The sequence below is a fragment of the Nyctibius grandis genome, chromosome 5 (genome assembly GCF_013368605.1).
Source record: "Nyctibius grandis isolate bNycGra1 chromosome 5, bNycGra1.pri, whole genome shotgun sequence".
In the NCBI taxonomy this organism is placed as follows: domain Eukaryota; kingdom Metazoa; phylum Chordata; class Aves; order Nyctibiiformes; family Nyctibiidae; genus Nyctibius; species Nyctibius grandis.
The window spans coordinates 36,847,225-36,860,430 of NC_090662.1; the positions used below are offsets into that span (position 1 = coordinate 36,847,225).

The window sequence follows — 13,206 nt, forward strand, 5'->3', positions numbered from 1 at the left end:
GAACGAAACACACTTGAAAAAAAAGTTATCTACACCAAGGACTGAATCGCCTGCATTTCAAACTCCTGTAGTCACATCAGAGATGGTATAAGCACCTAAAGCTCCAACCCAATAGCCCTAGAGGGACCAGCAGTTTTCTTCGGAACTACATAAAGCTTTAAAAATTATTATCATTTAAAAGGACAAATTAAAACTTCACAAGAGATTGAAGAAATCAGAAATTACCAAGACCACTTACTTAAGCATTCAAACCTGAAGCAAACCGACTGAGGTTTCAAACCCCTTACTCTTTAATGCCTTTGCTAGAAAAAGCAGCAGGACAGAGCTGAGAACACTACAATCACACTCCTCAACTAAACTGCCTCCTATTTCACTTACAAACCACACTAGTTTCCCTTTACCACCTGGATATCGAGGAGGGGGAGAGACAGCATTTGCCTCCCAAAACTTTCCTTCCAAACAAATCTTTATTGCTTGATCTTAGCAGCAGCAAGTGTTTTAATGATCATTTCTTTTTACTGAGAAAAGAAACACTCCCACAGATACACGTCACGTAACATACTTCTCACTTTCTTAGGCAATCCAAGAAAGCAGGACTCTGATCTGTGAGTCTTGGGCACAGACAGTTCATTAAAGAAATGGTCAAAACTGTGAAACTAATTAGAAATCTGTAATTAGAATTCTAAATTGCTTCAATGTTCCCATTAGAAACTACTTTTTAATCCCCCCAAAGGAACATGTGAATCAGTTCAACTAAGGGTGGGGGAAAAGGGAAAGGAGAAGGAAACAAAAACCTAGCTATAAATGAATTTTCCCCCTACACTGCTATCCTATTTTGATATAAAAAATGACTTAAAAAGATATCATTAGGATATATTGCATCAACTGTAGAGCAGTTCCTAGCACTAATATTAATACAGACTGTGTTGCAGCCAATGCCCTAAGTTGTATTCAAGTTCTGTTAGCAGAACAACCACTGACTAGACCACCACCTTATTATCCTTTGCAGGCCAGGCAAGACGAAAACCAACAAAAGCCAAACTGCTGCTTTAAAAATGTAATGCCTTAAACCAGCAAAATCTGCAAATTAGGACAGGTAAGGCCACCAAAACCACATCTGAACTTAAAATATGAGATCGAGGTCTGTTGTTTTCACTCTGATTTGCAAGAGTGGCTTTGGTCCCCAAAAGTTTTAAATCATGCAGTGGTGTGTGGTATACATGCTTCTATATATAAAACATAAGAACATTCCTTCTGCTCTATGTCTTAACAAAACCTCAGCAATGCTTTACAGAAGCAGAAAAATCCACGAGCTGTGCTCAAACCTCTCTCAACCCTGAAAGTCCCAGGACACCTCGCAGCTGAGACAGTTTAAAGACAAGATCAAGAATTCTGCGCTCCGCATCCATACACAGAAGACTTTAAATAGACACAATCTAGATACCAAATTGTAACTTAAGCAGTAGCTGTAGAGTTCATGCTTATTATAACAGAGGTCTTGAGTTCACTAAGGCAGACTGCAGAAATAGAATAGATTCAGATTTGTTTTTCCCCAGAAAAAGTAACCTTTTCTCCATTATACTCTTTCTAGACACAAAGACATCCCAGAAATTCTTGCACAGTTACCATAATCAGAAAAACAGAGATCCTAAAATTTTGACAGCATATCAGTAAATCCAAGATGTGCAGCAACTGAAAACACGCGGTGTTACATCGTTCTTCTCACACACCTATTACTTAAACAGATACTGAGAGCTGCTAATGCCTTTCACAGATCTCTGCACAGCATAACTTTTTGTCAGTTTGACACTGTGCATTTTGCACAACACAGCAGAGGTATTTAATACTGCCGAAATATAAATATTCATAAATAAAGTAAAAAAAAATCGTCAAAATTTACATACTATTTAACAAATTAACTTTGGAAAGACTATTTTCTCCCCTACTTTAAAAGGGGCATCACAGGCATTGGAACAGCAGAAGAGTTAACACTAAAGACTGTAGTTAAATTTATAAAACTAAAAACAGTCAGGAAAAGAGAACATAGTGATTTAGGAGGAGTAAACAGCACAGAAAACAGAACTCTTATTTGTCCCAAAATATTTTTAAACTTCAAGATGATTTGGAAGTATTTCTCAGACTTTGTCATTCCAGCTGCATGCCATACAACCAGTCTTGGCTGGGGGGGAGACAGTCAAAGAAGATAATTTTTTTTGTCATTCTCCCAGTTACCAAATTGTATGAGCTCACATGAAGATCATATTATGTCCATATCCATGGCTAATCATGTCCAATCAGGCTAATATGTATTTGAAGAATGCTAATATCCAAAGACTACATATGTCAGCTTCCACTGACTCATGACCAACACAGTTTAGTTACGATCATTCAGTTGTTGATGTGGAATATTAGAAAATACCCCAAGACCCACACATGCAAAGCACCTGACAAGACGGCAACAAGCACTCTACTATGTTAATGCTGACAAAAAACAAAATCACACCCCCCGCTCCAACTCCATAGATAAAATACTTTCTAAGAATGCCTAAAGAGAGCATAGCATTACAGCCAAGATGGTACTTTTCTGGTGCTTGTCAGTTTTCAGTGGAATTACTTTGTAAGATAAATACCTTACTTAATTTCATATTTGAGAAAAGGTGAGAATACTCTAGTATATTAAACTGAAAACAGTGAACAAGGACATTACCACAAGTACACACTACCACGCCATTCCCCAGTTATTTTTAAAGGTGTTAAACATTTAAGTTTCTAGGTTATTCTTCAAAGGAAATTCCTGTTCTTGTCTTCATGGAAGGCAGATGCCAAAGACATCTGCCAACAAAAGTGCTTAAACATAGGAACAGACTCGTCACTGTCTGGCTGAGGAACGTAGCTTCATGATGTACTCCACAACTCCATAAAGCAGACTGAAATAACGTGCCATTTACACACTAAACAATTTTCTATATCACAAAAATACATGTGATTTACTTTTTATATTAACACAAACTACTTCATACAATTCATAAGCTAAAAATACAGTCGTATTTCAACACTAATTCACTGTGCATGCAGAAAGAAAAGACTTGGTCTGTTCAAAGTCATGCAACTGAATTTCTTACTGAACTAAAATCTTTTACATTAAAATCTTAAAATTAAATAGGCATAGAAAAATCATCAGATGAAAATTTATAGTAGTCTAATTATAAGTGACATAGTAAATTAGCACGTGCCTCCTTTTTGACTAAGTACAAGACAAAGTCTTTACAAGTGTTCTTTATGCCCTGTAAATAAAATGCAACTGCTAAATACAATCTTTCTCCAATACAGTAATGGTCTAGAGACCGATCTACACAGAAGTACACTTGTTCAATGGGAAAGGGGGATGGAAATCAAGAACATGTGCAACAAGATCTCCAGTAAGCAAGAGCAAAATGATGTCCAAGACTGGCTTATTCTTGTTCCCTTAACGTACTTAACTTAGGAAACATCTGTAATTAATCTTTCAACTTCTTAGATACATGCTGCATCAATACTGACAGTAGTGACTTATTCTGACTGTTCTGTTTCTATTAAAAATATTTTCTTTTAAAAAGGATTTGTAGCACTGTTAGTTGTGTTTTGATTTCTTTACTAACTCAAGAAACAATCAGTTTCAAATATGAAACAACAGTCAGCCGCACCTTCAGTGTGCAGAGTTTATTTGCTTAATAAAACAACAATAACAGCCTTTACTCCCATAAAAATTTGGGGCAGCAATAAGTAGGACTCTATTTTGCCCTATGCATTTTGACGGTCTTTAAGAAACCTTGTAAGGAGGTTTAAGATTCTCCCTCAGCAAGGACACTTCTAAGGAAAACAGATCCCTATAATTAACCACCTTTACAAAACCAGATTTTTTTAGTACTTAATGGCAAAACACAGGGTGTCCTCTGGAGTTCCTCATATGGGCTCACCATAACCTCTGCACCATTACTGGGCAAAAGTCCAGCTGCTGATGAAAATTTTGAAAACTTTTGCTAGAAGACCTGTGCAATCTTGGAAATGGGCTGAAGAAGCACTTAGTATTTCTAACAGCAGCTCAACATTTGAAAAGCTTTTGACCTACTTGCATCGCTAAGTCTAACGCAACACATTGTCCAAGACAAGGAAAAAGACACTATTGGGTATTTGCAAAAGTACATCAGGAACCTTCACAGTGCTTTTTATTTGGAAAAACTTTTCATTTGTCAGAAGAGCCTGAAAGGTAGACTTGTTTCAAGTAACAATTCAGTAATGTTGTTTGCCCTCCAATAAATGAGGGCTAAACTGGGGGTCTGGAAGCACTTATCCTGGATTTGCTCCTTTGTGTAGTAAAATCTCATGGCCCAGAACATTAGTGAGATTAGAACAGGTACACTCAAACGAGGGCTTTTAAAGAGGATCTTTACTCTTTGTATGCTCAAATTGCACCTTGTCTCCATTCCCAAATGGAATGCCATAGAACCAGCAAAGATGAATAGAAAGAAAGAGACCAGTGCTATGCTTTGGGAAATAGAAAGAGAAACGTTTTTCTATAGGTGGTTTAAGCCTATTCATGTAGATCCAGTGTCCTGGAAAGAATCAGTGCTATTTAGGCAAGGAGACACTGCTGATTCAAAGACTCTTTCCAAACCCTCTAAGGATGCAATTACCCAGGAGAGCTAATCTAATCTAACAGCTTGCTGCCACCAAAAGAAGCAGCTCTATCGCTCACCAGTAGCAATGGTGAGAAGACACAGCTAAGAGCCACGCGTGTACCAAAGAAACTGCAAGTGACAGAATGAGGAAGGGAAGACATAAAACAGGATTGGTCCTTTTGGCAGTGGCAAGGTGCTAGAATAGCTAAGACTGTGTTGTCAAACTGCCCCCCTTCAAGGACATAGCAGTACTGAGATTACCTGCCAAGTCCATGAAAACGCAAGGTAAAGTCACAGGATAAAACTATCAAAGCCAAATGGCTAGAATTATACCATCCTAAACAGTACACTGCCTTCCGCCGACTTTCCCCTTTCTTACACAAAAGAAAAACAACCCCAAAACAACACAGTGGATATCCTCCCCAGGATTTCTTTTTCCACAGTGTAGCAGGAAGACACTGACAAGCATACTTACATTGAAGATGCCATGGCTACAGCTACATCCCTGCTAGATTCAATGCTTTCATTTTTGTGGCCACCTCAACAATAACAAACTGAATAGCAGTTGTGGACACTCAACAGTCATGTCCAGTCAGCACTCACAGAAGTGTACAGGACAACATCATAGCTGCCTCCTAAAAGCAAGGAAGGCACACAGAACTCAATGGAAATGTGCAAATACAGCTTGAGGAACTGCTGCAGTGGCTCAGATGCAGCGATTATCATCTAGTAACCTGTCTGACTACCTGAAGAGCCAAGAGTTTCAAGGAAGATTTAGAACCTTACAGTGGACACACACACAAGGCAATCTCCTTCCTGTATACAGCTTATAATCATAAACTGCCCTAAAACCTGCCATACAGACCTTTTCATGTTAAGTCAAGGGAGTAGGCAGTGTTTCTCATGGAAGTTTAATAAAAAAGCACCTGCAAGACATAGGAAAACATCAGGGCAGTAAGAAACACATAATTTTATAAGACCTTATATTTGAGAAAATTCTATAAACTGTGGGGGACACACTGTCTTTTACAGAATGTTACGTGTTGAAGTGCTGCTACAAATCAGATTGAACTCTAGTGTCTAGCATTTAAAACACTTCAGTTTACTGGACAGTAAAAGAAGGCAGCCAAACAATGTCAGCAGTACTATTTCATGTATCTGTGCCTTGACAAGCCATGCTGATCCACAAGTTTCTTTAGTATTCTACAATTACTAACACTGACTGAAGAATACTTTATTCATCATGTTATTCATACGTGTAAGGGTGAGTAACTGTGTTCTAGCTCTACTCAGAAAAGTCACTATCCATAAAGCTTCAGTATAACACAGAACTAAACCAGAGTACCATCTTGAAAAAAGGGCACCATACTTATATGACAAAACTTGTACTTGACTGTTAATACCTCTAACAGCATAACACCAATTTAATGCTCTTAACTAAGAGTTATTATCAAAGCCAAAAGAAACCCAAAATCTAACAGACTGATGCATACAAGAGACTGAAGACAGTAACAAATATGACTATCACCAACAGGTATCTATTAAGGAACTTCCCATCTCTCTCTGTACTGGGAAACTCGTGCATGGGACAAGCATCCCTTTACCTCAGAATCCCAGTCATGCCACTGGCTCCCTGATCTACCAGCCTTCATGTTCCTTTCCTTCCCAAAGTAACGAGTTCTCATTGGTTTTTACCTAGTAATAAAGAAAAATAAGGATGTAGGTTACAGAAGCACCATTAGCACTAGAAACCAAGCAGTAACAAAATGACAAACTCAAAAGTCTTTTGCTAAAATTCAACTGATAATAAAGGTATCAGAGTCTTCTGCAAAATTTCAAATCCCATCCCAAGAAACCACCACAAAGAGTGAGGCATTTTATCAGTCTTAAGTAGTAGATAACTTAAGATGACACAAGGCACCAAGGTTTGTGAAACACTTATAACACACACACACACCCCCGCGCCAAGATGACACCCATGCAAGGGCTGACTTGCTCATCAGAATCATGAGCATCCACATAACTACTGGGACAATCCACATAAAGACTGATACTTCCACAAGCCAGAAAAGGTATGATATTTGATCAACACAGTTAAAGCATCAAAGGGATATTAATTCTTTTTGTCAAAAACACACTGAAGAATGTTTCCCTACATACATCAGTTCTCACCATGCTATCAAACAAGGCTGAGCCCCATTTTGTGAGGAAGCTCATGGAGAGGTGAAGAAAAGCTGATTACAAGCTTGCACAGCAGTTAGCAGCTTTTAGATGTCACAAATTCGAGTTTGGTACTGAACTACAGTTACCTTACTGGCACTGATGGGTAATTTTCTATGGTAGACAAATTTCATTTCTCATTTTTCTGCACTGTCAACCATAAAACATTTTGTTCCACTAGGATAGGTGGCAGAAGTTTAGGATGTCTCCTGAACTCGTATTAAGGGCTCATACCCAGTAAGCAGCAATGGGAAACTGTACCTCAGCAGATTCCCTTCATAAGTCAATCTAAATCAAGCATTTTCAGTATCTGCCAGCAGCTGTGAGGTTAACTCATCAGACCACTTGAAATTATATACCTGTAATTTAAAGCTATGCTTGTCTCCCTCCTAGCTTTTTAGTGACATTTCTCAAGATTGTGGGAAAACCCCTTTCCGCTCTGCCAGAGGACAAACTAGGCTACTCAAGCCTCCATCAGCTCTTGACGATTCAAAAGGCGTGAGGACAAAGCTGTGTAGTTTCCCTACGCACTGGACTATTTTGCAAGGTAGCTCCTCAGTAAGGCTGCCACTCATAACACTGCTTTCCAAAGATGTTACAAATTATACAAGACAATCCCAGACCTAACCTTTACAGAACTCCATGGCCAGGTCCACTACAGCCATAAGAAGGAACATTCATTGCAGCCATTGTTAACTCCCCCAAGAAAAAACAGCTTCATATACACAGAAGATGGGATTAATAGAGACTTCTTGTCCTGGTTTGGCCTAAACCAGGCCAATTTTCCTTGCAGTGATTTTTACTTTCAGCTAAGTCTCTTCTAAGTAACTGCACTTTCTGAAACTAACTGCATGTTTTGCAGGCAGTGTCTGCTTCCAGGACTGATAACACTCAAAGTTTATAGTTATCACTGAGGCACCGGTAGGGATGTTATGCAGAAAGGCTCTTGCTGTACTTATTCTTAGAGAAACCAAGGTCACTGCTAAATTCCTCCCTGCTTATGAGTGAAGAGCTGCAGGAGGGTCGCACCTGCAGGGAGGAGCGGACAGGGCAGGTGACCCAAAATTGATCAACGAAGGTATTCCATCCCATACACGTCATTCTCAGTATAAAGCGGGGGGATCACGAGGGTCTCGCTCTCTTTCTGCTATGGCCGGTGTCCAAAGAGGACTCTGTCTGTTTTCCTGCTGCCCCCGATCCCGATCCGTGCATCCCTGAATCCAGCTCTCGACCATCGCTGGGCCCAGCCTGGGCCTTCCCGGAGCCTGCCCTGCAGTGCTGGTGGTGACGTGACCGACGTCGGGGGAGCTCCATCTTGGTTTTGTATATATTTGTATATATTTGATTATTCCAATATTATTATTATACTCTTTTTCATTATTATAGTTTATTAAAACTGTTTTAACTTTCCAGCCCGTAAGTCTCTCTCTCTTTTCCCTTTCCCGTTCCCTTCGGGGTGGGGGGGGGGGGGGGGTTAACAGAGAGCATCTGCCACAGGTTTAATAGCTGGCCCAGCTTTAAACCGTGACACTTCTAAAGACTGATACAAGATGATGAAGTGTATATTCACAGAAATTAAAAGACCACCCTATTTTGCTTTCCAAAACAGTATTTTCAATAGAAGGCAATATGCACTGTGCTGTTGTTTCACATGTGCATGTGTATGACAAGACTCCCAACAGAAAAAGCACTATATCACAACCACCCCCATAGGGAGACTGTGCATGTATGCCAGGGGCTAAGCCATGTTGTTCCATATACTGCTAATAAAACATTGAAGTACCGCAGTGATTAACGTAATACAAAGAAATATGAAAGAGAAAATAGTGTACATAACATTCTCTCACAAAATGTACAATTCAGCACCTACACGTTTCTTCTAAGTAGTCTGTGACTAAACTGGGTGAAATTGAGATTTACAAATAACAGGAACTAATTAGGGATTAGGTACTATTGTCATGGTGCACATGGTTCAAGCAACTAAATCAAATCAGCATAAACTCATGACCTTGCCTTCTGCTGCTGAGGGTCCTTAGTCACATGCATACTTTTGCAGCTGGAAGGGATAGCATTACATACCAAAGTCAGCAAAAATGGTTCAGCCATTTCCAAGAACAGTTTGGAAAAAAAAAAAAGTACTTTTTTTCTAGCCCTAGTATTTTCATGCTTTCCACTGAAGAGCAGATATTTCGCAGTGGGTCACTGAGATCAAGAACATGCTTTCCACAGAAGCAACCCTTCCAAATCTAGCCATGTCATAGATCTGGGGAAAAAAAAGTTTGCATTTACTCAAGAAATCTTTGCTAGTCATTGCATTTATTTTTTTCCCATAAACCAGACCTGTGCTTAGCACACACTAATAATTTGAAGTTCCTACCCCATTGCTACACTGCACATGCAACATTCCCACAAGATGAATGAGCATACTTCAGCCAGTGCTATGGCAACACAGCAGGACTTGTTGCAATCATTTCTCTGATGCTAAAGAAACTCAGAAGACCATCTTTATTTTTAATACCATCTTAAACATGCCCAAATAGCTGGACTTAAACACCAGGGATGCAGGAGCTGAACCAAAAGACCTTGCAAAGACAGAAGCAGAAAGGCGAAGACCTTTTAACAGTGGAAGCAAAAATGATGGCCAAAAACGATGCAGTAAGACTGAACTCAAAAGCTCAGGGGCAGTAGCAATGGCAAGAAGCACATTTAAGATGCAAAAAATTAATGTGGCAATAAAACCAGAGTGGTAGGTGTTTAGAAAAGTATATTGAGCCAAAGAAGCATGGGCTGAATCCAGCAAAGGAAGAAATAGCATGCAACTGCCCAATTACAGACTACCATTATTTTTTCTTTCACCTACATCACGGTAGTCTTATTTCTTACCTTCTCAATGTTGAACCCCTGCAAACTGAAAGGCAGCCCTCTAACAAAATTTATGTGATGTAGGCTCCGCTACAATTTCATGGATTTACTTAAATGGAAAAACGCACTGCAGAAGAACCATACACACACGCTTGATAAAAATATACTGAATTTGAGTCCTCTATTAAAGGCATGCTGTTCTTTCATTTTAAGCATCAAATCAAGAGTTTAGTGATATGACATGTTCTTTTGGTATTAAAAAAATGTGTTTCCATAAAAAGTAATTTCAGCTTACATGTAAAATATACAGACATTGATTCAAAAAGGAAAGAAAACATAGCCATTTAGAAGTACATTTTGCCTCACTGAGGTATATTCTTTAAAAAAAGCACTAGGTGAAAGCAATGGTGGCAAAAAACATGGTCTCAAGCTCCTTTTGACTTTGAATAACAGTATTTTATAAGCTCAGGTCAAAGACCTACACTAACCTCTTACAGATCTCAGACAAAAAGAAATGCTATATTTTTGAAGAATGGTGGAAAAATAAAGAGTTTGCAAAGGATTTATGACAACTGAAATAATTTAAAGTGTAATTGTATTCTGCACAAAATCTCCTACAATATTTGTAGAACAACAATGCATTAGACGTCGTTTCAGAAGTAGCAGACAGATGGGGAGTAAGCAGTTTCAACTACTATTGATCTTGCTTTCACAGTCCTTACTCAGCGATAGCTGTCAAAATAGCTAAAATAAAGCTAGAAAAACATGGCCAGGAACGGAAGACAGGTACGTTGAGAGAAGGTTTCCTTAGTGCCAACAGCAACACACAAAAGGTAACAGAAACTATTAACGATGCGAGTGGGAAAAGCCAGACCTGATCTTGAAAAATAGAACCTGAACTCCATCACCTTTCCTTTCAACTTGTGAGAACAGTCTAATAGAAAAACACGCTAATCACCATTCTGGGTTACTTTCACCATATAGATGGCACCAAGAAATCACCTATAACAAAACAGTACTTCACTGTGAACTCTTAAGTAACCAACTTAGTTTTTGTTATAATTGATTATTCTACCTCACTGCAAAACTTCAAAAAGAACTTAAGTTGCCCACATCAACTATATTAGAAGCTCCTTACAATGATGAACCCCATTTGCCTTCGAAGTTTCCTGCCACAATAACAACCACAAACTAACTCTTGGTACCAACTGACTTATGTCAGAGTTGGATAAGGTGCCTTTCTTGCTCGGGCTGATGAAAATACATTTCAAAAAATGACAATTGCATAGATTTAGAGAGAAGGATATACTTTACCTTCCTTGTTGCAGATATCTTTATTTGGTAACACCTCTAAAACAAAACTCCCACGAGCTCAAAGTAGTTCTAACAGACTGCTTTTCTCCAACTGTTTCATAGTTTTTGTTATACCTATCTATCCACAGCGGTCACTAGCTTTTGCATCACAAGTAGCAAACTAAGAATGTTTAAAAAAAGCAAAACTGCATACAAGAAGTGCTTTTTCAGTGGCTGTATAGAAAGCAGACAGGAATGTAATTCTCCCTCCTGTGTCCAGAATTGCTGAAGTTATTTGCTCTGGATAGCGAGCAGTCTGACTAACACCACTCATGTACCTTCAGATTCTACCTTAAAACTCAAGTTTTGAGTATCAGTACAGCTCAGTTTCATGGAGGGGTCTCCATCTCTCCTGTGGCACACCAAGAACAGTAGAAGTCTTCACTGCTGCAGTTTCAGCCTGTGTTGCTATCTAAAGGTATGGACATACGTGAAGACTTCTATCAGACACTGATCCCATGGAATTTCACATTCCTCATTACTGCTGGCAGTCTAACAGAAGCCAGGTAGTAAGCAGAGAGACAACAAGTGTTAACTCACTTGACATTTCCAAGCAATTTCATACTAGCTTGGAAAAGTTCCAAACATCATTAAATGCATCACTCAGGTTTACTCACAGATTGTACCTTTGAAGGCAGATCACAGTTAAGCAGCACTTACAGACCTAATAACAGACAAACAAAGATTGCATTTTAATGGGAGTTCACCAATCCTTAAATAAAATCTGCATTAAGACAGACATTATTATTAGTGTCTATCAGAAAAGGTGATCAGATACTGAAATTTACCGCAGCATTAGGCTTTAGGAAACAGCTTCTGGATGACATATTTCTTCTTCTTCCCAATTCTCTCTACATATTTTTTTTTTTTTTTTTAAATATTTATACACACACACATAAAATAATCTGAAATCATCTCAGAAAGTTAAGAAGAAATACCACTGGCCACAAAAGCATTGAGTTAAAATTAAAATTTTATGTTATCATGTAGAAAAAAGAAGGAGCAATACTACCGTTTCATCAAGATAATTTGTGAGACAGCATTATTTGATAATACAAAATGAATGGGTGAAAATATTCATTTTAGCACAACATACACAAATGTAAGGCACGGATGCACATATGCCTACAGGTGTGTGTGTGTATATATATATTTGTTACTTGAGTAAATGCATTTTATACAAAGTTTATTTTAATCTTGCCTACTCATATGTAATTAAGTGCAGTATTTTGATCACCCTTTGTCAAGTCAGTTAACAATTTCCCCAGCCTAGAGGTGACAACTTCCACAATTGGTTAAATTAATTAGCTTTCCTTAAGACTTCTTGTTGGAGAAACAATCTCATGTGCCATAAAAATAAGCTGTAGGAAAGCAAAATGTTTCTAAAAGCAAGAGGCAACTTCCTTAGCTTTTTTTTTTTCTGCCCCCTAAAATCCTGACAGAGAAAAACTACTTGTTGAATCTGATGTGAGCCACTGAAGTACAGAATATGCATATTCAACCTTTGAGAGCCCTTGCAACACAGTCACCCTGCCTTTGGTGCTCCACCAGACCCAGATGTAGAGAGGTGATGGACAACTGTTCAAGACAGCAGAGCTGCAGCTTTAGGGAACAGAAAGGCAGATGCACATTCACCTTCCATCTTCCGGCAGCTACAGTCCTCCATTTGTTACTTCACGACTGCAGCTAACTTCCCACACAAGAGACTGATCCTACTCAAGTGGTTTAGGGTACCAAAACCAAAAGCTTCCATATCCAAAAGAGAGAGCTTTCTGCTTGCAGACTGTGCCCTCAACTGTGGGGCAAAGAGATCAAGCAAAGCAGGAAAGAGAAGACACAGCATCACTGCACTGTTATCCTCTCAGATCAAGGTCACTGCTCTTCAGGGCAAGGCGTACTAGTACATAGCGATGAAACAAAATGTGCCCACACTGCTGAAAAGTCATGAACTAGCCCTTGTTTTGAAGTGCTCTACAGAACATGCACATTAGAGACCTCTGGTATTTATGACTACAGAAGAGGGGTTAGGGTATAAATCTGTTTAACACTGTATATCTCTGACGTGAAAAAAAAGGCCAAAAAGCCGAGCAACGCTGAGATTTATAAAATCTAC

At 38.9% G+C, this 13,206-nt stretch overlaps 1 protein-coding gene across 1 annotated transcript in view; it reads right to left on the minus strand.

The window, feature by feature from the left end:
• Window positions 1-6,328, minus strand: part of SCAF11 (SR-related CTD associated factor 11) — a 45,673-nt gene extending 39,345 nt beyond the window's left edge. Inside the window, 1 exon segment of the mRNA XM_068401386.1 lies at window positions 6,263-6,328. Coding sequence (XP_068257487.1) covers window positions 6,263-6,310 — 48 coding nt within the window. The 5' untranslated portion in view covers window positions 6,311-6,328.
• Window positions 6,329-13,206: the final 6,878 nt, after the last annotated feature.